This window comes from Gracilinanus agilis, chromosome 1 (assembly GCF_016433145.1).
Source record: "Gracilinanus agilis isolate LMUSP501 chromosome 1, AgileGrace, whole genome shotgun sequence".
In the NCBI taxonomy this organism is placed as follows: Eukaryota; Metazoa; Chordata; class Mammalia; order Didelphimorphia; family Didelphidae; genus Gracilinanus; species Gracilinanus agilis.
Genome location: NC_058130.1, coordinates 248,674,726 through 248,699,025, shown reverse-complemented (window position 1 = coordinate 248,699,025; position 24,300 = coordinate 248,674,726). Strand labels below are relative to the sequence as shown.

The 24,300-nt window shown below is 36.2% G+C and overlaps 1 protein-coding gene across 1 annotated transcript in view; it reads right to left on the bottom strand.

Moving 5' to 3' along the window:
- The window catches only part of TMEFF1 (transmembrane protein with EGF like and two follistatin like domains 1), a 140,206-nt gene that overhangs the window by 37,736 nt on the left and 78,170 nt on the right, over positions 1-24,300 (bottom strand). The window contains exons 5-6 of the mRNA XM_044679527.1: positions 11,795-11,891; positions 3,278-3,426 (exon numbers count right to left, since the gene is read on the bottom strand). Coding sequence (XP_044535462.1) covers positions 3,278-3,426; positions 11,795-11,891 — 246 coding nt within the window. The remainder of the gene's footprint in view (positions 1-3,277; positions 3,427-11,794; positions 11,892-24,300) is intronic.

Genomic DNA, 24,300 nt, shown 5'->3' with positions numbered 1-24,300 from the left:
TGTATAAGAGACAGTCTCTCTCTCTCTCTCTCTCTCTCTCTCTCTCTCTCTCTCTCTCTCTCTCTCTCCCGCCCTCCCTCCCCACCCCTCTCTCTTCCCCTCTCTCTCTCTTCCGTCTTCTCTCTTTCTCTCAGTCTTGATCTCAGTCTCTGTCTCTCTGTTTCTGTCTCTCTCTTTCTCTTTCCTTTTCTCTCTCTTCTCTCTCCTCTCTCCTTGTATCTCTCTCCTCTGTCTCCTTGTCTGTCTGTCTCTCCCCGCCTCTCTCCCCACCTGTCTCTCTCTCCATATAGATACACACACATAAATATGTGTACATATACACATATGTATACACATATACTTTATGTACCCTTTATTGTATACATATATAATCTAAATAGCTATAGAAAGTTATCTATTATCTTTCTATCTATATGTATACTTGTATTCCCTTCTAGAATATAAGTTCCTGGAGAACAGAAATTATTTCATTCTTTTTATTTCTGTCCCTAGTGTTTGGCACATTTCCTGGTACCTAGCTTTCACTGTTATTCAGTCGTTTCAGTCTCATCCAACTCTTCATGACCCCATTTGGGGTTTTCTTAGCAAAAGATACTGAAATGGTTTGTCATTTCCTTCCCCAGATGATTAAAACAAATAGAATTAAATGACTTGCACAGGAACACACAACTAGAGATGACTCTTCCTCACTCCAGGCCCTGTACTCTATCCATTGTGCCACAGATGTTTGTGGCACATAAAATAAATACTTATTAATTAATTGACTGACTGACAGACAGACAGAATAGACAGATTTGGGGAAGCTAATAGTAGTCAGTTGAATTAGGATCTGATTAACTGGCTAGACCCTTGGAGTAGCCATTAATGGCTGAATTTTGTCTACTTTCAAGGTCTCTAGTAGAATATCCCCAGGAATCTGTTTGGCCAGATGTTGTTTCTTTAGCAAATTTATCAAGATTTCTATAAATATATATAAAATCAACCATACAAGTATAAAATAGGGGAGATGTGTCTAGATAACAGCTTGTCTGAAAAAAAAGATATGTGAGATTTAACCAACTATAAGCACAAGCATCAGTATGCTGATATGTTAACAGAAAAAGGGAAAGCAATTCTAAATTGCACTGAGAATTATAGAGCATCTACAACAAGGAGAATGGTTATTTAGCTGTATTTTTCTAATTTTCCTAGTCAGGCCACACATATAGAGGATGTACTGTGATCAGTTCTGTACATACTGTATCTTGCAAAGGACATTAATGAGCTGGCCAGTGTCCAGAGAAGGGGGACCTGCATGAAGAAGGTCCTCAAGATCTTGCCAAGTGGATGTGATTTTTTATGGGGATATTATGGCTGGAAAAAAGAAGTCTGGAGCTTGTGTGTAAGTGGAGAGGCATCTCGATGAAAGCGGATAAAAGACTAGGTTCTTTGGAATGAAAGAGTAGAACTAGGATCAATCTGAGACACAGATTTAGAACATATAGAGGGAAAATCTCTGTAACAAAGAAAGCAGTACAAAAGTCAAAAGGGCTGCCTGTGAAGGTAATTGATTATAGGATAGATTTTTTTACTTGGGTGTAGGTTAGATTAGATGACCTATGAGTTACTTTCCAACTCTAAAATTTTGTGATTTCACCCTAATTATCATTCAGCACACTAACAATCATATCATTAAATGTACATGATTAACTCATCTGGGTTTTATTTGATTATAACACTAAAGTCTAATTATTTGTCCATCAATTATATAGATAACAAACACATCCTCTTGCTCTCTCCTTAACTAACATCTTTATCTGTGCATTGGATCCTCTCCCATCTCACCTAATGAAGACGTTACCCTCAACAACCTACCCCCTCCACAGAGCAAAGGCAATCAGCTTTTCTACTTGGAGTTCCAGACTAAATTTAATCCTTACACTTCTATAGTTCTCAATTCAGAATTCTATCCAGCTGAGAATCCTCTAATTAGTTTCTTGAAAAACTCTATGTTTAGGGTTATAGGTTTAGGTAATTACAGAAACTTCTAGCAGGTCTGGAATATTTTGAAACTTATCTGTACAGCAGGAGGTGAAATGGATGTATTCTTGTAAAGACTCAGGGATAGGGCAAGGCAAAATGCAAATAAGTTTTTAAAAAGAAACTGATTTTTGCAAGGGCTGAACAAAATTTTAAATACTTTAAATTAATTTCATTTGATTTACTTAAATTTTAAATATTTAAAACTCAAAATCGTAAGTTTTTCTAAATAATACATTCCAAACTCGAGCTTTACAATCTCAGTGACAACAATGTACTAAAACAATAGGCATAATGACGACCTTGAATAAGTCACTGCTCCTTCCTGGGCCTCAGTTTCCTCATCTGTAAAATAAGGGAGTTGTCCTGAATGATTTCTAAGACATCCTCTAGCTCTAACTTCTATGATTCTATGGCAAAAATACAAAGTATGAGAATATTTTGTATTTAAATTGACAAATGGTTATTAAAGACCTGTGATATGAAAGAACTTGGGAATTAGAAAAGGCAACTGGGTTGCACAGTGGATAAAGTGCCAGACCTGGAGTCAGGAACTCATCTTCTTGAGTTCAAATCCAGCCTCAGACACTTACTAGCTGTGTGACCTTGGGCAAGTCACTTGACCCTGTTTGCCTCAGTTTCTTCATCTGTAAAATGAGCTGGAGTAGAAAATGGCAAACCACTCCAGTATCTTTTCCAAGAAAACCTAAAATGGGTTCATGTAGAGTCAGACACAACTTAAAAATGACTCAACAACAACAAGGGATTACAAAGGTTAAAAATGAATCAGCTCCCTTAAAGGAATTTACAATCTATAAGATGATGGAGGAGTGGGAATGACATATATACAGATAAAAATAATAAAATGTAGAGTGTGATGGAGGAAAAGGAGAGGTCCAGACAAAGTACCCTAAGGAAACTGGAAGAAGGAGCAGAAACTTTCTGCAGCAGGGATCAGGGAAGTCTCTACAAAGGATGTGAAAGTTGAGTTAAACCTTGAAGGAAGATAAAACAATTAGAGCCTATTGGATAAATAAATGAACAAGGAAAAATATTTCATCTCTTGACAAGGAAGTGAATAAAATACAGAAAGTATAACAAAGCCATAAGAGTACCAAGAAATTTCCCCGAATTAAAATTCTGACTCCTGTAAGTGGTACATTAATTCAAAGTATCCATTTTCTTTTTTGGAAACTATCCAACTTTGCCAGTAGAATTCATTGAGAAACTTCTGTAGAAAGATAAAATAAAAATTTACCTGTGCAGTGTCCAAGGTGTCTTATATCAATCTGCTCCTGTTTCACACATGAGGCTTCTCGAACAAAGCATGGGTTATTGTAGGAACTCCCATCAGAAGCACACACAGGATTAAAACTGTATCCGCTGCAATCTATGTTGCATACACATCTATTAAAAAAAACATACAAAATTAGCTATTCTTTAAAGCAAGAAACCATAGAACTATTTAGAAATATATATATGAACATATATATATATGTAATGTTATTTCTGGTGGCATAACCAAAAATTTTATACAATATCTCCCATTACCTTACATTTAATCAGTTGTCAAGGCCTACCAATGTTACTTCTATAATGTCTTGCCTCATATTTCCCTTCACAGGTTTTAGAAATAAAAGAAATCTTGGAGATCAGCTAATCAAACACCATCATTTTACAGATGAAGAAACTGGGAGCTTAGAGAAGTTAAAAAATGTGCCCAATATCACATAAGTGATATCTGAGCTGGAATTTGAACCCTGGACCTCTGATTCTAAGCCTAGTAATTTTTCTATTATAAAGTGCCTCTTTCTCATTATAACTTCCCTGACCCAAGTCCACTAACATCTCTGCTAGATTACTAGAATAGTTTTTTTTTCCTTTTTTAAACCCTTACCTTCTGTTTTAGAATCATACTAAATATTGATTCTAAGACAGAAGACTGATAAAAGCCAGGCAATTGGGGTTAAATGACTAGGACTTGCTGAGACCAGACTTGAACCCAGATCCTCCCAACTCCCTGGCCTGATGCTCTATCCATTGTTCTACCTAACTGTCTCTGTAATAGCTTTCTAAGAATTCTTCCTGTCTTTTAACTCTTCCCTTCTCCAGTCCACTCCTGACACTGCTAACAGATTTGATCTTCCTAATGCACTGATTTACTCACACCACTTTTCCACTCAAACCCCCTCAACAGTCATGCTGTTGACCAAATAGAGTCCAAATTCCTCAGCCTAGTCGTATACAATTTGGTACCCTTCTACCTTTGAAGCTTTATTTTACATGATTCTTTACCATATACTCTTTATTCTAGACAAATTAAGACCTTCCATCCTTGCCCTGGGGTTTTCTGACTTTTGCCTTGGGTTCACACCATTTCCTAAACCTGAAATGCTCTACCTACTGCCATCTCTCTGTTAAAACCCAAGAAATGACTCAAATACTATCCATTCTCTGAAGTCTTCCCTGATCCCCACCCCACCCCAATTAAAAAATGATCTGTCCTTCCTTTCAACAATTTTGCATTTGTGCCAATGTGGTTTTTGCCTTTTCTATTCAACAATTCAATAACAAAAATTTCAAATGCAGTTGTGCAGGCATTGTCACAATCTGTAGTCATTTGTGAATATCTTTTATCGCTTTTAGTAGATGACAAATGTAATTCTATGATGATCTGGAGCACGTGCTATTGATCTTTTTATCTCCCTCGGTGGCTAACAAATGCATTGCCCAGAAGAGGTACTTAGGACATGTCTGTTGAAATTAACTGACAGTATCACTGGGGAAAGTACTGAGAAATAAGAGAGGCTGAAGAAGAATTTCTTACTGGTAAGAATATACTGCTAACTTTCTTTCGTGTACAGATATAATTATGAGTTATCTTCTCTGGAATTTCCCAAGGCCTGCAGTCAATCAAAGTAATTAAATAATTCCATAAATCATTCAACAACATTTGTTGAAAAATCTCTTTTTATCTTATCTTCTATTGGTTACTATAAAAGTATAAAATAAATATATGACATCCGTGGATATAAACCTTGATAAAGTATTTGAAGGAATATTTATATGGAAAGATGGACACACTAATACATTGGTGAATTAGTATTACCCTTCTGGAAAGCAATTTGGAATTATGTAAATAAAGTGGCTAAAATGTTCATGTCCCTTGACGCAGAGAGTCCACTGCCAGGCAAATACTCCAAGGAGGTCAATGACAAAAAGAAGTGGCACTTTTTATGATAGCAAAGTGCTGGAAATAAAATAGATGCACATTGAATGGAAATAACTAAACAAAATGAGGTACATGAATAAAGTAATATTATTGTGATGTAAGAAATGACAAATACAGAGAAGTCTGTTAAAATCTATATGAACTGATGCAGAGTGGCATAAGCAGAATCAAGAAAACAAATATTCACAAAGCTTATAAGAATTGAAATGGAAAAATAACTACAAAACTGTCAGAAATTAATGTTATAAAATTATAAAAAACAAGAGTGGTCCTAAAAAAGAAACATGAGAAGCCATCTCCTTCTACTTTGTTTATTTTTGTTTTTTGGTTAAACTTTTACCTTCTATCTTAGTATCAATTCTAAAACAAAAGAGCAGCAAGGACTAAGCAACTGGGGTTAACTGACTGACCCAGGATCACACTGCTAGGAAGTATCTGCAGTCATATTTGAACCCAGATCCTCCCTACTCCAAGCCTAGTGCTCCATCTACTGTGCTACATAGCTGTTCCTCCCACTCTTTAGCAAAGGTGTGGAGTCCATGGGTTTGGAACATACCATGGAATATCAATTTTTTGATGTAATAATCAGTTTTGCTATTTTTCCCCTCTCTTTTTCCTTAAAAACAATCACAACAGGGGGCAGCTGGGTAGCTCAGTGGATTGAGAGCCAGGCCTAGAGACGGGAGGTCCTAGGTTCAAATCTGGCCTCAGACACTTCCCAGCTGTGTGACCCTGGGCAAGTCACTTGACCCCCATTGCCTACCCTTACCACTCTTCCACCTATAAGTCAATACACAGAAGTTAAGGGTTTAAAATTAAAAACAAAACAAAACAAAACAAAAAAAACAATCACAACTTTATTATAAGGAATAGATCACCAGAACGGGGAAGGGAAGGAGACAGGGTAAAATCTAAGCAATTTAAAAAGATATCACAGATCTCTTTTTAAAAATAGATATTTACAGAGCAATACAGTCAGAGAGGCAAAACAAACACTTTTAAGGTCCAATGGACTAAGAAGCAATGGAGTGATCAGAGAAAGAATGTGCATCAAAGGCTAAAAGAATATAAATGAAAATGCTAAATAATGCTACTAAATGTTGAGTAATCATAGTGACTAGAGTCCTGGAGAAGAGATAAAGAAATACAATTAGTAGAGATGCAGAGGACTTGAGGCGCAGAATGTTGCATGCACAGTCAGAAGTGCTCATCATGCCAATTAGTTTTGCTTTAATCTTTTTTTCCCTATGTTGTAAAGAAAAACTCATATACATGGGAGTGTGAATGTGAGCCAATATCCAGAAATGACTTTAATGTAAAAAGAAAAGGCATCAAATAAAATTTATTTAGAAAAAAAAGAGAGAACTGGTATATATGTGTGTGAGAAAGAGGGTATTAGGGATTGATTAATTAATTAGTAAGGCTTCAAAACAAAGATGGGTTGTGAAGGAAGAGAGGGATACAATTTGGCAAAGAGGAAACAGAAGGATTTTTAGGTAAAAAGAATAGCATGAAAAAATTCATTGTGTAAGTAATTGATGATAGAATATCTTAGATTTGGGAAAGTCCTTGAAGTTCATATAATTCTGAATCCATTCCCCACTGCAGATACAGATACAGATACAGATACAGATACAGATACAGATACAGATACAGATACAGATACAGGTACAGATACAGATACAGATACAGACACAGACAGACAGACAGACAGACAGACAGACAGACACACACACACACACACACACACACACACACACGACAAAAACTCTCAGGAAAAACACCTTTTAGAAATAATATCGCACTATAATATCTCATTTTTGCCTAAGATTTTATTCTCTAAGTATATTTGTATCTTTGTATACATTTAACCACATGAGAACCCAGGAAATGAAAAACAGCAACAGCAGTAATATTTTGTTTCATAGATGCCTAATATTTGAAACTAGAAGCCCAAGTTAAATACATTGCTGCTGGCTAACAGCTATTCTTGGGCATCATCACATCTTTACTAACTATACTTTACAAGCAGAGGCAGTAAGCTTTAGTGGGGAAATGACTGGATTTGGAGTCAGAAGAAATAGGTATGTGACTCTGCTCTCTGCTCTTTACTAACTGCATGACCTTGGACAAGACAATTCATCTCAGAGCATCTCAGTTTGCAGCCTTTTCTCATGAAGTTATTGATTTCATTCAGAGATGTATTTGAGACTGGCACATGTATACACTCTATTTCTAATTGTGGAGAACTGGCTCTTAAAAAATGTAAAATCTGCTAAATCATAACAATGAGAAAGACATTCATTTTTATTATTGAGAAATAGTTATCAGCACAGCTTGACATGATGCATTCAAAAGAAACAAGACAAACAGAGCCAATCATAAATTCCAAACAAGCAAAAGCTAATATTTTGATACTAAGCATGTGGAGACTGATTTCACCAGTATTAGAATTCAGTCTTAGGAAAATGGGGAAAAAATTGTAGAATTCAGTTTATTATATATTTATGGTGGTTCTCCATATCTGTAGAAAAATACTAAATTTCGAGTTGGGAGACGTGAGTTCAAATTGAGACTACCCAAGTGACCTTGGGCAAATCCCTTAATTTCTTTGAGTCTCAGTTTTCTCATTTGTAAAATGAGCAGGCAGTCTCTCTTAAGGTCCTTTCCAGCACAAGAAGATAAAGAAGCAGCAGAGTACATCACATCTACTTCCTATTTTCTCTCTTCAAGCTTAAAGGCTTGAGCTCTCATAATTTTTTTTCTTATTATCTCCTGGCCTATCTTCCTGGGATAACAGTCATATTATCTCCTCAGTGAACCTAAAAGATGCAATTTGGGATTATATCCCATTTCAGTCCACCCTCATAGCCATGACCTATTTACCAGAGTGGAATTTCTAGTTCAAAAAAGTGTTCTGTACTCAGGTTTTTACCAAATGTCATTGTTAAATTAAGTTTATAATTAAAGTTATTTGGTTTTGGCTAACTGACACTGTTCCCTCTGCCCAGTTCATTTGAGATATTTATTTTATTAAACGATTTCTCAGTAAATGTTTTTGTGTTCCAACTCAAAAATTGGAATCATTTGAAGCACTCCAGTCATTCCGAATGAACTATGGTAATAGCCCACTAGGACTGACATGGAAATGGCTACTTAGAAGCAGAAGTAATCCGAGAAACATATAGAATGCACTGTCAAATATCTATAGTAATGAAAATTATGTTTTGAAATTTCATTAAAAAGGAAGGTGAAGCAGATTGGTGTTACTGTTGACAGGAAAAATGTGAAGAAAGCAAGCAACTCATCATTGAAGAACAATGTGAAAGTAGGACTAAAAAATCAGATCTGGAGTTATCTAATAAGGCAATAATGGTGGAGGGGGGGGAACCACGTGCTACTGTGTTATTAATGAGTATATTGGGAATTTTTATGGGAAACAGAATTCTTTCATAGAGAATAGTAAAAAACATTTTTGAAAGGCCCCGTTTTTAAATGGATAGGTGGTATAATCAAGAGACAACATCTTCATGCACACAAAGAACAAAAACCTTCAGTGAAAACACTTTTTTAGTAATAAAAGAGTTAATATCTCGCTTTTGCCTAAGATTTTGTTCTCTGAGTAGATTGGTATCTCTGTATATATTTATGGAGTCTATGTCAAGAAAACTAGAGTTCAAATCCTTCCTTAGACATATTACTTGTGAGCCCAAGCAATTCACTTCACTTCTTAATACCTCATTTTTCTGATCTATAAATGAAGGTGTTGGATCTTAGGGGTTTCTCCCAGCTCTGTATCTGTGAAACTATGAATGATGAAATGTTTAAAATAGTTATGTGACCTTATAAGAGCCAGGATTCCTTGTAAATTATTAATCCGTATTAAACTGGCATATAAAAAGGAGATGATTGTTATTTGTCCTGCTATAATAATTCATAATAATTATGTACATATGCATGATAATTATTATTTATAATCATTCAAAATTAGTTTATGAATGTAGGCGAGAGAGATTTGGCTCTCAACTCCCTCCCCAGCTCAGGTGATCTAATCACAAAAAATAAGAGAAAGATAATATAGATAATTAGTTATTAATGTGCCAAATAAAGAGCAACGACATGTCTATGCCCTGTTATTCCTTTATAAAATTCAAAGGAATTTCCCTGATAAATTGGAAGGAGAGGTTGCCTTGGCTGATGAAAGACTGACTATAAGCCTTTAAAAAGCTAAGCTTGTCACCCTAGACACAGAGTCCAGTTAGTGAAGGCAGAAAGCAGCTTTGGGGTATGTGACCCTCCTACCATAAGTTGGGGTAGGAGAGGAGAAGATGTTCTCTCTCCTTTTCCCCCCATCAGCCTTGGCATCTTGGAGCAAAGCTCCTCATTCAACAGGAGTCTCCAAACACAGATGAAAGAGAGGGAGCAGCAGAAAGTCAGTGGAGGCATCTTTATAGATCATGGCCCCTGGTTGCAGAAAAGAGTCAACTATGGGTTCATAGGAGACATCCCTGGGAGTTGGAAGCTAAGCTTCCAGGGTCCAGGTCCAGGGAACTACCAAGTCACCTGCCCAGAATTGTTGCTTAACCTAGTAGGAAGCAGGTGGGACACTGAGAAGAGAAAGGACACTGAAGTCCTATAATAGAAGCAGCTTAGGTGGTTCAGTGGATAGAGCATCGGTCCTGAAATCAGGAGGACTTGGATTAAAATCTGGTTTTAGATACTTCCTTGCTGTCTTCTCTTGGACAAGTCACTTAACCTCAGTTGCCTGGCCTTTGCCATAAAACCGATACTTGATATTGATTCTAAGACAGAAAGAAAGGGTTTTAAAAAAAAGTCCTCTAATACCAGAGCTCTGAGTTGCCTTGAGCACATGTATACCCTGACTAGGTATCTCACATTTTTTCCATTGATGCTGGCTACATTTGTGGGAGAATGGGTCCAAGATCATAGGGAAGATAGTTTGTAGCTATTATTAGTATGCCATCTTAGTAAATTCTTTTGCTTTGAGATAATTGTATGTACTAGCTGACTGTTAAAGGTAATCATGCCAGTGGGTACTCACGAGCATTTATGAGTATTTTTTTCCCTGAAGCCCAACCTGCAAATTTGTGAGTGCTATGTTAAAAAAGTAGCCTGTGGGGTTTTTGTCCAGATTATATTTGGGTGCATTTTTATATCCTGGGTTGCATGTAAAGCAACCAAGTGGTGGGATTTTCTTATCTAACACTTTTCTTCCCTAGTACTGTAGGAATCTAGGAAAGAAAAACTAGTATTTTTTTCTTCTAGTGCCCCAGAGAGGATACTACATGAAAAATTCATTTTTAAAATAAAAGTTAAGAATAACAAAGTTGAATTTTATTTTTTTAAAATCTCTATTCCTGAGTGTCTTTGAGAGGATGCTTTAAAGCAATGATCCTAGCGAGTAAAGCTCTTTCTTGTGGTGACATAAAACACATCTATAAAAACCATCTAAGCATGGCTATGAATTCTCAGCATCTAAATAATAGGTGATGGATCAGTGCTTTTTGTCACCATAGGGAGCTCCTGATCCGGAAACTTCCTATACAAACACAGATCTCAATGCCTTCAGGACTTAGTAGATAAATCTTATAGAGTTGCTCAAGGTACACAGAGGTCAAGTTGTCCAGGGCCTCTCTGCTAGGAACTGTTAGAGGTAGGATTTGCATTGAGGTCTTCTTGACTACAGCCCTAGAACTCAACATAATAGAACACACTGCCTCTATCACAGTGTTTCTTAATTTAAACTGATTCCCTCTGCCCACCCCTCATTTTCTTCCTTTTCTTCTGATTTTAATCCTATTTTTAAGGCTGGAAAATAAATCCAATTTCCCAAAATGTTCTTTTCAGAATAAAATCTCCAAATGTAGGGGGCTAAACTTCAAACTTATATCTACCTGTATTGCTTTTCAATTAAATGAGAAAGTAGTATTCTGCTACAGAATAGGAAATGAAATGAGAATCATCTCAAACAGCATTTTTGTATATTTTTGTCTGTTTACAGTTATGACCACGCCAGGAAACACTTCGTTGGATTTTTTATATATAAAACAAAACCATATTTCAGACATCAAATTTTTTCAAAATAGAAAATCTACAATTCTATGAATTTTTAATATGCTGCTAAATTCAATTTGAATAGCATAACCCAGACTCCCAAGGTTTGTTATGATCTTGCTGAGGCAGCAGAGAGTGCTATCCTCATTCTAATACAGTAGCCAAAGTAAGAAGGGTATTAATGAAATCTGTCCTGATGTCATCCTTGTTGTTCCCCATGCTGTATTAACTGAGGGCTAACTGTGCATTAATCTGACAATGAAATTTAAATAAGAAACTGTTCATTCTAAGTTATTGAAAAAAAACAAATGAAATGAGAAGAAATGAAAGTAAAATAGTGATAGAAAGTACACATACTCACCAACCAGGTGGTGGCATGCTACATCCCAAAATATAATAAAGGTTTTAAAATTTTTTCTTTGTCTTCCTCTTAAAAGCAAGATAATCCATTCCTCTCATAGAACTCACCCAACATTTTCTGCATCTTCATCACACTCAGCTTTATATTTGCAAGGTCCACACTTAGAATGTTTCCTATGAACTTCTGCCCCTGATCCTTCTTCCTCTGTTTAAAGAGAAAAATTCCATATTCAAACAAAAATGGCTTGCTTTTATATTATATTTTATGTCAGCTCTTCCTAGAGTTAGGAGTTTCTAAGATGTAGGTTCCAGAATTCTACAAAGCACCTTCCTCTTCCTCCCTCCTTCCCCTCATCTCTTTTTTAATTCTACAAATGTCAGTCTTCTGTACAGTGCATTCTTTAAAAGGTGAAAAATGAACTGACTTGGTCCATCTAATCCCATTAGCTGGACACCCACACACTACAACAATTACAATATTTGCAAGCACATTCATTGAATTTTTTGTACTGCATGTTCATATTATTGTACATTAAAAGTGACTTTAAAAATGTTTAGTAATGAAAATAGTAAGATGAAGTCATAGCTGTTCTTTCTGGGTCATAGCTGGTATTTCCCGGTTTGCATGAAGGATTGCTAGTATGTATTTCCTATAGGAGTATACGACAGTACTGTAATTAGTACCATTGAACTACTATAGCCCCCTTCTTCCTTGCCCCACCTTCATATTATATTCTAAATCTAAGGCAGTTGAAGGGTTTGACCAAAGCAAAGCAAATCAAGTTGCTGTCATAATAGTCTGAAGGGGTATCTCCGGTCCAATAGACAAGTTCTAGGGACCTCCAACCCCTTTCAAGGATTTTGGGCTACACAGGTGAATATATGGGACAGAAGATTTTGTATATCATAAGGAACACTAGATTTGCAGGAAGGAGACTGGAATTCAAATATTTCTCTAGATGACCTTAGCCAAATCTCTTAACTTCTCTGTAACAGTCTTTATTCTCCTATAAGAGGGGATAACAATACTCACATTATCTCCCACCCTGATTCGCGGTGAAGAAAATGCTTTATAAACTTTAACATGCTAAATAAACTCATTATTATTACTTGAGAAAATACCAGAGGGTGGATGAACAAAAGAAAGGCTTCAAACCAAATTGCTTTACTGATGGACCCATTTGAATTTGGAGATATCAAGTTCAGAAGAAATTGTATACATTAATGAAGGCTAAAATTCCTACTTCATCCTTTAAAGATGTCCTGGGCAGACTAGCAATGTGACAAGGACATTAAACTAATGGCAAAATGACAAAAATCTTAGAATTTTGGAGTTGGAAGGGAGCTTACATGCCATTCAGTCCAAGTTCCAATTCAAAAGAGAAATCTCCTTGATAATACCCCGAGGAGCAATCATATGAACACTTTCAAGTGGCTTTTTTAAAAATAGGTTTAATTCTTAGGAATATCATTCTTATTGTCAAGCCAAAATCTTCCTCCTTATAGCTTTCATCCTTTAACTTTAACTCTATTCTTTGGCACAACACAGCATAAATGTTGTTGTTTTCTCCGTCAACTCTTCATATATTTGAAAAAAACTAATCTCATCTTCCAAATTTTCTTCCCTTCCCTGAAAAAAAAGTAAATCCCCCTTTTTCAATCTAGATGTCCTTATTTCCTTCAATTTACCCTCATACAACATGGTTTCCAATCTGATCATAACTGAAAATGGAACAATTGGAACTGACCAGTACAGAGTATGTTAGAGATTATTACTTCCCCTGACCCAGACACTACACATCATTTAATGCTGTGAGGTTTTTGCTTCCATATCATACTATTGATTCACTTGCAATCAACCAAAAATATTAGGTCTTTTTCCACATAAACTTGTTAAGCAAGCAACTCTCAATATGTTATAATTACATAGTTGATTTTTTTAAGCAAATGTAAAATCTAAAACGTACATTTTGTTAGTTCTGTTTCTCTCCATTGTCCTTTAGTTTACCCTAACCCTTAGTTCTTCAGAGATTATGGTATTCTACAATATTATTATTATAGATGACTATATAGCCAGTCCTAGCTCCTCTCCTAAACTATAACAGTCCCAGATGACTAACTGCCTAATGGGCATTTTCACATGGATGATGATATCAAACTCAACTTGTCCAAAACAGAACCATTATCATTCCTTCTCATACCACACATTTTTAAAATTTCAGACTTAACTATTTCACTTGGGTGTGGAAACTCCCCTCCCCACCTTCTACCCCCCTTCTTCCCCCCCAATGCACTTTGGCAATTTGCCTCTAATATATAATCTCAGAGCTGCTTGGTACACTGAGAGCTTAATTGAGGTGCAAGTGGTCATTGAAAAATTCAATACTCAATGGATCTTTGATCTCATCCCTTGGAATTTCTCACCAGCATCTTAGTTCATAATCCATTTTTGCCTGCTCTTCCAGTGAGAGTCTTGACCAACCTCTCCTATAAGTTGGCCATAATGTTCACTCAATGTGATAAGACCTTCCTCTCTTTCTCCTTACATCACACCTATCAATCATTCCAGTCACCCATGACACCAAGCTACCCTAGGAAGCAGTATTTTAACTCAAGTCTTCCTGACTCTAAGGGTATCCTCGATCCATTCCCTGCATTCATTGCCTTCATCATAATCAACTTTGCTACATTTAACCTTCCTAGTATAGGAGCAAGACATCTTCCTCCAGTTGTTCAGGTGATTTATACTTTTGCCATACAGGTTTTATAGTTTTCCCTATAAATATCATGTGGAGTTCTTAATCAATAAATACCCAAGTGATTAATTTCATTGGCATTTGTACAAAAGGAATCCTTTCCCCCACATTTTCAAATAGCAATTTCTTTCAATTGGCATATAGGATAGGATTGATTTTTGTGCTTTTAATTTATCGGCATTCATTTTTGTTGATTTCCAAGACATGTCTTTGTGTCTTTTGGTTGAGAGGTGCATTGGGCACTCCTAGGGATAGAAATTCCTGTAAAATGGACATCTACAACCACTCTGCAACTTAGTCTTAATTCTTTGGAGCCCAGGGGCGGGGGTATGTGACTTCCTAGGGCCACTACGTGTTAGAGATGTGACCTGAGCCCAGGATTTCCTGATTCTAAGGATAGTGCTCTATCTATGACACCACGATGCATGCTATTTATAGTGATCTTTTTATTTCTTCCTTGTCAATGCTTTGGTCACTATTTTTTTCACTATTGTTACTTTTGAAATTTCTAATACTATGTCGAATAAAACTGGTTAGCTGAAGCCATCTTGGGCATCCTTGTTTTGCCTTGATTTGAAGACAAGGGCTAATCCTTTGCTTCTTTATGTTTCCCCAGAGCTTAGCACAGTGCTTGACACTGCCAAATAAATGTTAATTGCTTAATTGTTTAATAAATGCTAAGTGCTTAATAAATGTTGATTGATTGATTTGAATTGGAATACTTCTACTATTTCTCCATTGTAAATAATATTTGTTCTAGATTTGGCTCTTGGTTCGCATCATGATAAGAAAGAATCTCTCTAATTCTATTCTTTCTAAAATGTTTTTTTCTTCAAATCATACATTTTTATTAAGGGCTTTTATGTATCTATTGATAAAATCTTTCTATTGATAAAATGAACTATGTTAAACCTTTTACTAACTCATTCTCAATTTTCTGGGGCACATCTTACCTGGTCCATGTTAAGGCAGTGTAAAGAATACCACTAGTGAAACCATAGAACAAATTTGGTCTTTGATACCAGTTGCATGACCTTGGACAAGTCATTAATTAGCCAGTTAAGTAGCATGGTGAATAGAGTACTTGGCTTGGAATAAAGGAAGACTGGAGTTCAAATTCAACCACAGGCACACAGCTATAGCTGTATGACCACGGACAAGTCATTTAACCTCTGTTTAACTTAGTTTTCTCATCTGTAAAATGGGAAAAATAATAGCATCTACCTCCCAGAGTTATAGTGATGATCAAATGAGATAATAATTGTAAAGTGCTTAGTACAGTGTCTGGAACTTAATATTCACTATGCAAATGTTAGCTATTATAATCCTTTTCTATAATTTTATAGAGCTTTCTCTAGGCCTCAGTTTCTCCATTTATAAAATAAGGATAGTGGGGCATCTGGGTGGCTCAGTAGATTGAGATCCAGGCTTCAATTCTGGCTTCAGACACTTCCCAGCTGTGTGACCCTGGACAAGTCCCTTAACCCCCCACTGCCCAGCCCAGTGGTTCCCCAACTTTTTTGGCCTACTGCCCCCTTTCCAGAAAAAATATTACTTAGCGCCCCCTGTCACATACTATCACCGCCCCCTTACAGTTATTCACTGCCCCCAAATGCACCTGTGGCCATCTCTGCCCTCCTGGATCGCTGCAGCACCCACCAGGGGGCCGTGGCGCCCACTTTGGGAATCACTGGCCTAGCCCTTACTGCTTTTCTGCCTTGAAACCAATACATAGTATTGATTCTAAGGTGGAAGGTAAGGGTTTAAAAAAAGATAAATAAAATAAAATAAGGATAGTATTGATTGAACAGGGCTCTTGTGAGAATCAAATGTGTTAATGTATACAAAGCACCATATGTCAGCTATTATTTCTGTATTCTGTTTGCTAAAGTTTTATTTAGGATTTTTGCATCTATATTTATAAGCCTGTAATTTCCTATTTAAATGTTGTCTTCATCTGGTTTTAGAATAATTATTACATTTGCCACATTTAAAAAAAACTGCACAGAATGCCATCATTTTCTATATTTAGAAACACTCTATGTAATAAAGGAACTATTTGTCCCAAGAACATTTATACCTTTCTTCTGTGAATTCATTTAGCCAAAATAATACCATAATGCATAGAGTGCTGTGCCTGGATTTAGGAGACCTCAGCATCAATCCTGATTCACTTATTTACTCTTTATTTGATCTTGGGTAAGTCATTTAATCTCTTGGAGCCTCAGTCTCTTTACCTGTAAAATGGCCCAACCTATATTTGTGAAGGAACTAGTACCTGCTTTGCAAGGCTGCGGTGAGAAAAATGTGTGCCTAACTACAAAGCACTCTTTGAATAATTAGTTCTTCCTCTAAAATTATTCTATCCAAGTGGCCTATTTCCTGTTGAAACAGTTTGTATATTTTTGTAAATAATCATTCATTTAATTTGGGTTCTCTAAGTTATGAGTACATTCCTCTGTGTGTTTTGGGGGGAGATAGATTAAGAATTTTTAATCTCTATTAATCATTTTGCATAAGTAAAAGCAATTTGTCCATGTTGTGAGCTGCAATTCCTGTAGGGCAGACTGGTTGGTCTGTGAGGGATAGTCTGCAATGCTAACCCCCATAAGGAGGGAGCATAAGCAAGAGATGGGTCACTTAGAATAGGAGTTAGTTACCATAAGATATTAAATATTGTAGTGGATAGAATGCCCAGCCTGAAATCAGAGAGATTCATCTCCATAAGTTCAAATCTTGCTGCAGACACTTATGAGTTGTGTGATCCCGAGTAAGGTCACTTAACCCTGTTTCACCCCAATTCTCATCTGTAAAATGAGCCGCAGAAGAAAATGGCCAACCACTGCAGTATCTTTGCCAAGAAAACCCCAAATGGGGTGATGAGTCGGACATGACTGAAATAACTTAACAACAACAAGGAAGAAGGCAGTATGTCGAAGAACCCAGAACAATATGGTGATGACAGGTATCCAAGGGTCTGAGGTGAGGGAAGTATTCAAGAAGTTGGGTGTCTCAACAGGTTTGAGGTCTCACAAAGAGAATGATAGACAAATGAATTTGCTAACTGTGTTGAGGGATTGAGCCAAGACATGTGGTACAATCTTCAGTTTCCCTCTTGGTCTGAGCAAACTTCAGCGAGAGACAGCTCCCAGCCACCACTAGCATTCCTGGCATGAAAAACAACTTTATTTTTACAACAGGGGCCAATGACTGATGATTTTATTTCTTTTATTTCAATTTCTCTTAATTAATTTTAGTCATTCATATTTTCTCTCATTCTGAAAAACTGCTTATTAATTTTTATTATTCTTTCTGAGAAACTCATTTTTATCAGCCATTTTTAAAAGGTTAGTCTATTTGTCGGTTCTCATTTTAATGGTTTCCTTTTTCATATTATCCTTTATTTTATTTCTTTATTCTTTTTATAAAGTCATACATATCTTCACCCAGGCTGACTGTTGCTGGAAGTGGAATGTCATTGAGGATAAATCATAGTCTAGCCAAGAAGTTCACCTAAAAGGATGATAGAGAGAGTTGTTCAGCCTTCTTTTTGAAGGGTACTATTGACATCACAGGGGGATGTCTTGACTTGCTCATGAATTAGATTAAATAAGGTAGAGTTACATGAAATCATCAGCCTCAATCTCTCTTCTGGGAAGCTCTACTGAAAAGTATCAAAGGGAGAATCTCTTTAGAGCACTCCAAAAACCAAGCCTGAAAACTCTGCAAGGAATTATATTTGTTTGTGTATGGATATATTTGTGAAGTAAATACACACACACACACACACACACACACACACACACACACAGGGTCATAGCTCTATAATCTTGTCTAGAGCTAGAAAATATCTCAGAAGTCTTCTAATCCAACCCATCTATTTTACAGATGAAGAACCTGAGGTCTAGAGAGGTTAAAATTTCACTGAAGGCAGCATACCTGGGATGTGAAGTTAAGTCCTGTAACTTCAAGTTCAGTGTGCTTTCTTTTTTTAAAAAAGGTTTTTTGGTTATAAATTTAACAAATGTCAGTGAATAAATATTTCAATATATAAGTAAAACAGAAAAGAGGATTATATATGAAACTGTGAATCCCTAAGTATAATTTTTAATGTATTTTAAATTTATCATAATAACAAAATTTCCCTACTTTTTTGTGCTTCTTGCTGTTCTCTTTTTTCAATGTATACCCAAAAAATTCCCATCTCTAACCATAAAGCCCCTCCTCTGTAATAAATAAGTATACCCAAGCAAAATAAATCAACAATTGGCTGTGTCTGAAAATATACAGATATACATTTTGCACTTTCTGTCCTATAAACAATATTAAGTATCAGTCCCAAGGTAGAAGAACAGTAAGTCCTAGGCAAGTAAGTGACTTGTCCAGGGTTACACAGCTAGGAAGGGTCTGAGGTCATATTTGAACCCATGACCTCTCACCTCCAAACCTGGCTCTCTATCCAGTGAACCACCAAGTTGCTCCTTAAAACTGTTTTTTAATGCTCTGGTTTTTTTCCAAAGTTTTTTTTTTTAGTTACATGACCAATTCTTTGATTTGTTCTTTCTCTCTTTGTTGAAAGCTTATTTAAACATATAAATATTTCCTTAATGACTGCTTTGGCTGCCTCCCAAAAACATTGGTATGTTGTCTCATTTTTCTGATTTCTTCTTTGATCTGTACTATTAGGACGTTATGGTTTTACCTCCATTTAAGTTTGAAATCTTTCTTCAACTGATCTTTGTTGATAATAATTTGTACTGAATTGTGGTCAATAAGGGATATATTTAACATTTTTGCTTTTCTATATTTTTAATGAGCTAGTACATGGTTGATTTTTGCAAAGGAACTAAACAAAGTTAAGAAATAGTCTTTTAAAATCTCATTTAATGTTCCTAAAATTATTTTCGGCTCCTTAATCTCTATTTTTTACTACTTTTACCTAGGTGTGAAAAGAGGACACAGAGGTTCCCAGCTATTAATGTTTTTGCCATGTATAAAGTTCCCTGTAGTCCAATTAATTTTTTTCCTTTGACTATTTAAATTCTATGCCTTTCCTTGCATATGTATTAAGTGATGAGAATGAATTATCTATGGGTCTTTGAAGCATAATCTAGTCACTCTGTTTATCTTTTAACCACATCTATTTTTACTGTTGCCTTTTCTGAAATCAAGATTGCCATTCCCACTTTTTTAGATTCACCTGAGAAATAATAAATTCTGCTTTAGCTCCTCATTTTAATTGCATATGATTCTTTATTTTTCAACTAGGTTTCTTATAAACAATATATTTCAAACTCAATCTGCTACCTTTCTCCATTCCATGGATGAGTTCATTCCATTCACATTCATGCTTGTCAATCAGGATTTTCCCTCTGCCACAGCCTCTTTTATTACTCTTGCATCCTTCTTTACAAAAAAAAAAATGAATTTGGGGAAAGGGATTGGGATCCACACTAGTAATATGTAATTGGAATATTCTATTCCATTCCTCTAGCCCTCCTCTCTCTTCAACCAGCTCAGATCTGGATCACTAGTTTTTATCTTTCATTCACACCCTTTTAATTCCCTTTTTACAATCTTCTCCATAGTTCCATTCCCACTCCTCCCCCTCCTCTCCTCTCCTGCTTCTCTCTCCCATTTCTTGGTGCTTCCTTGGAAATGCTGATCTCAGTCTGGTCTCTGATTCCTCCTTGTGTTGAACTGGGAGTGAGTTTTGACCTCTGATGAAGCAATAACATATCAGTGATCAGACATTACACTAGTGTAAGGTCTCCTGGAGAACCCTAAAACAGGATGCATTAGTGTTCCTGTCTTCTTGGGCAGTTGCATTATCAGGAATTAGCTTTCTTCTACTGTGGATGCAGCAGGATAGGACTGAGATACCCATAGCTTTTGGGTCTGATTTTGGAGATTGTGCTGGTTTTGGTGCCCCTCTCTCTTCCTTTCTACCCCTCAAGAAAATGACTGCTAGTTAATTAGAGCTTAAAAAGAGATATGAGACTCCTTCTGAAGATGAAGGAGTTGTATACTCTGATGAGGAAGAAGCCACTTAATCTTCTAAGACTGATATACTAAAGAAACATAAGTTAGTAGGTGAGAGTCAAAGGATGAAGAGAAGAGTAATAGTAGTTCCTTGCTTGGCTTACTTACCAAATTATTTGCTGACTTGATAACAAGAGATAAATATGTTTCTAATAAATAAATGTATCTTTCCAAGGGATGTAATGATGATGATAGTAATAATAATTAGCTAGCATTTACATAGTGCCTACTATGTACAAGGCACTGTGCTAAACACTTTATAAATATTCTCTCATTTGTTCCTCTTGTCAGTCCTGGGAGGTAAGTGCTATTATTGTCCTTTATTTGTACAAATTTTTTTCCCATTTAATGTACTTGAAATTATCCATTTTACATCTCACACTGCTGTCCATCCCTTTTTGACTCATAAATTCCTCTCTTATCCATAAATCTGAAGGGTAATATGTTCCCTGTTCTTCTAATTTACTTATGATATCTCCATTTATGTCTAGCCATCTGCTTCTCCAGGCAAATATTCCATTAAGCTAGAAGAATGGTGAGTCTGTTTCACATTCTGTCTGTAGTGCCAAACTAGAAAAGTGCTGAATCTCTCCCAGAATCTCTCCCAGAATACCCAGAGAAAAGAAACGGTGAGTGGTTTTGACCTGGTCATTATTTGTTTAGGATTCAGCAAATAAGATACTATGCCCTACCTGGCATTGAGTTGTATTAACCAGAGGCCATAACTTGGAGCACTGGTTAATATTTACTGGGAACACTGAGGTGGAATAAAGTTCAAAGCTCCTTGTCCACTAAATTGTAACTGATATTACTTAGGAGTCATTTGTGAACAAGAAATATTGGTTTAATCTTTTAAAAGAGCATTATCAGTCCATTTGATGCTATGGCTACATGGGTCAAATATTTGGTTGAATGGCATGCAACTTCCATTACAGATCACATTATAGATATTTACAAGGAAGAAATGTGAACATATAAAATAATATCATCATTGCTCTGATACCTCATTTCATTCTTGCCATCTCATACTTTCTTTTTAAATTTTTCTAAAATGAAATATTTTAAATGGTTTAAGTATCTTATTAAGTCATTTCTAGACTGAATAGGAAAAGGCTAGATAAAATCGTATAGAGTAAGATCAATATGTATATAATGAGATCAATACAGAATCAGTGATTTTAGAACCGAAGACTTTAGGGGTCTCTAGTACCCCACATTTTAGAGATGAGGAAACTGGAGCCCAGAAAGCTAAGTGACTTGCCCAGTGTCACACAACTAATAAGTGCTTGGGGACAGAATTCAAGGTCAGATCCTCTGACCCCAGATGCAGTACTCTTTCCATCATACCATGTGGACCATTAATTACAATCTGAATCAACCTGTTACTAAGCAAAAAATGCCATTTGCATCTTTGATTCATTTCTTGCTTTTCATGACAATGGTTTTCAGGTATTTTAATTATGAATATAAAGAACGTATCTGTAAAGGAATGATAACCATTGATATAAGTAGGCACCATTTGGGTTCCAAAGGCAGGTGCAACTTGATGGAAGCTGAATTTTCAATTAGGACTAGGACCTGTTTTTGCCTCTCATACCTCTCCAGGTTTTGAAACTATTCTGGAACAGGATCCTCATAGGAGACCCCCATGAAAAAGGAGGGTGCTGTCCATTGGAGAACTTTATATTTTATAATGTACAAATGGTATCAAACTATTTCTGAATTTTTCCTATAAGGGCCCCACATTTAGATTTGTTAAAAGATAAGCCATTTTGTGAAGAGGAAGTTTTATCTTTATTCTCCTTATTACTTAATAATTTCCTTTCCCTCAAAGTGTCCCATCTCTAATATTTGAGGATGAGTACATACCTCTTTATTTTTTTAAATCATTTTTATTTCTATTTTTTAACCCTTAACTTCTGTGCATTGGCTCCTAGGTGGAAGAGTGGTAAGGGTAGGCAATGGGGGTCAAGTGACTTGCCCAGGGTCGCACAGCTGGGAAGTGTCTGAGGCTGGATTTGTACCCAGGATCTCCCATCTGTAGGCCTGACTCTCAATCCACTGAGCTACCCAGCTGCCCCTTAAAATCATTTTTAAAAAATTTGCCAAAATATATTTTCTTTCTCTCCCACATAACCCCACCCCCAAGGAGAAAAAAAAGAGTCATTTTTTTCTCCCTCAGACTCAGTTTCTTTGTAAAATGGGAACAATAATAAAATTATCATTATTACTATGAAGTTACTTTTATAATTGTGGAATTCATGAGCCTTATAAGTCTCAGTTGAAAGAAGTATGGACGTTTAGCCTAGAGAAAAGAAGTCTTAGCAAGGATACGATCACCATCTTCTAGTATGTGAAGGGGTTTTTAAAAGGAAAAAAGTCTTTTTCTCCTGGGCACCAAAAGGAAGAACAAGGAGTGATGGATAGAACTTTCAAAGAAATAAATTTAGGCTTGATGTTCAAAAAAACTTCCTAAGACAGTTGTCCATAGTGGACTGCAGGCTCCCAATGAAGGGGTGGATTTCCTTTCCCCTCACTGAAAAATCTTCAAGCTGAAGCCTCATGAACATTTTTCAGCTATGCTCTCTACTGCAGCTACTCTTTTGGATATGTATTAGATGACTAAGATGGTCAGTGAAATCCCTTCCAATTTTAAAATGCTTTAATTCTGGAACAATTGCACTACCTGTTGTGAGGAGAGTACTTGGGGAAGTGCTATCTAAATGCAAGCTATTCTTATTCAGTGCTATCCAAGTTCACACAGTACAAATAGAAATAGGTTTATGCTTTCCCACAGGAAAATTTCCCATAGCCATGTTTTTCCCCTCCTACAGGAATTCCCTCTCTGCCATGAAATCTTCTCTATCATTCAAGTACCAGCTCAAAAGCCACTTCCTTGCCTGAAGCTTTTCCTCAATCACCAGAGTCAGAACTGATCTCTTCCTTCTCTGAATGCATAGATTATTTGAACTACTGATTCTTAAGGCAGTTATCACATTTATCATATTGGAGTATGGTTATTTGGGATCTGACCTCAGAAATTGGCAGTCACTACAAACCAGAGTTTTGCTTATTATTTTGTTGATTGTCTAGAACTTTAAAAGTGTTAATCATGTAGATTAAACTTTAATGTGTGTACATAGGGGTGGCTAAGTGGCTCGGTAGATAGTTACAGATGGTAGGTCCTGGGTTCAAATTTGACCTCAGACACTTTCTAATTGTGTGGTCCTCAGTAAATCACTTAACACCAATTGCCCCCTCTGCCTTGGAACTAATGCTTAGTATTGATTCTAAGACAAAGGATAAGGGTTTTTTTAATATACGCATACTTTTTTTTCAGAGAGCTTGGTTGTTAACCATTTACTACTACATCTCTGCTTTTCTGTACCACCCAGAATATTAGCTTGACAGAGTAATTTGTCCTCAATACACTCACGAAATATTTGTTGGCTGGACAAAGTAACAAAAAAGTTCCAAAGACTTTTGCTAAATGAAAAACTCATATTTAAAGGATGCAGGATGATCTGGCACAATTCTGAAAGACTTATGATGGGGAATATTCCAGAGAAAGAACTGTTGGAGTTGTCTTTCACATCAGTGTATTTATGGTTTTATTTGGGGAGTTTTGGCTCTGTATGAGTGTACTCTTATACAATGACCAATACGGAAGTGTGTTTTTTATGACAATAAAGATTTTTTAAATAAAATGACTGTTTCTAGCCAAAATAGAGAGAGAGAGAAGGGAGAGAAGGAAGGAAGGAAGGAAGGAAGGAAGGAAGGAAGGAAGGAAGGAAGGAAGGAAGGAAGGAAGGAAGG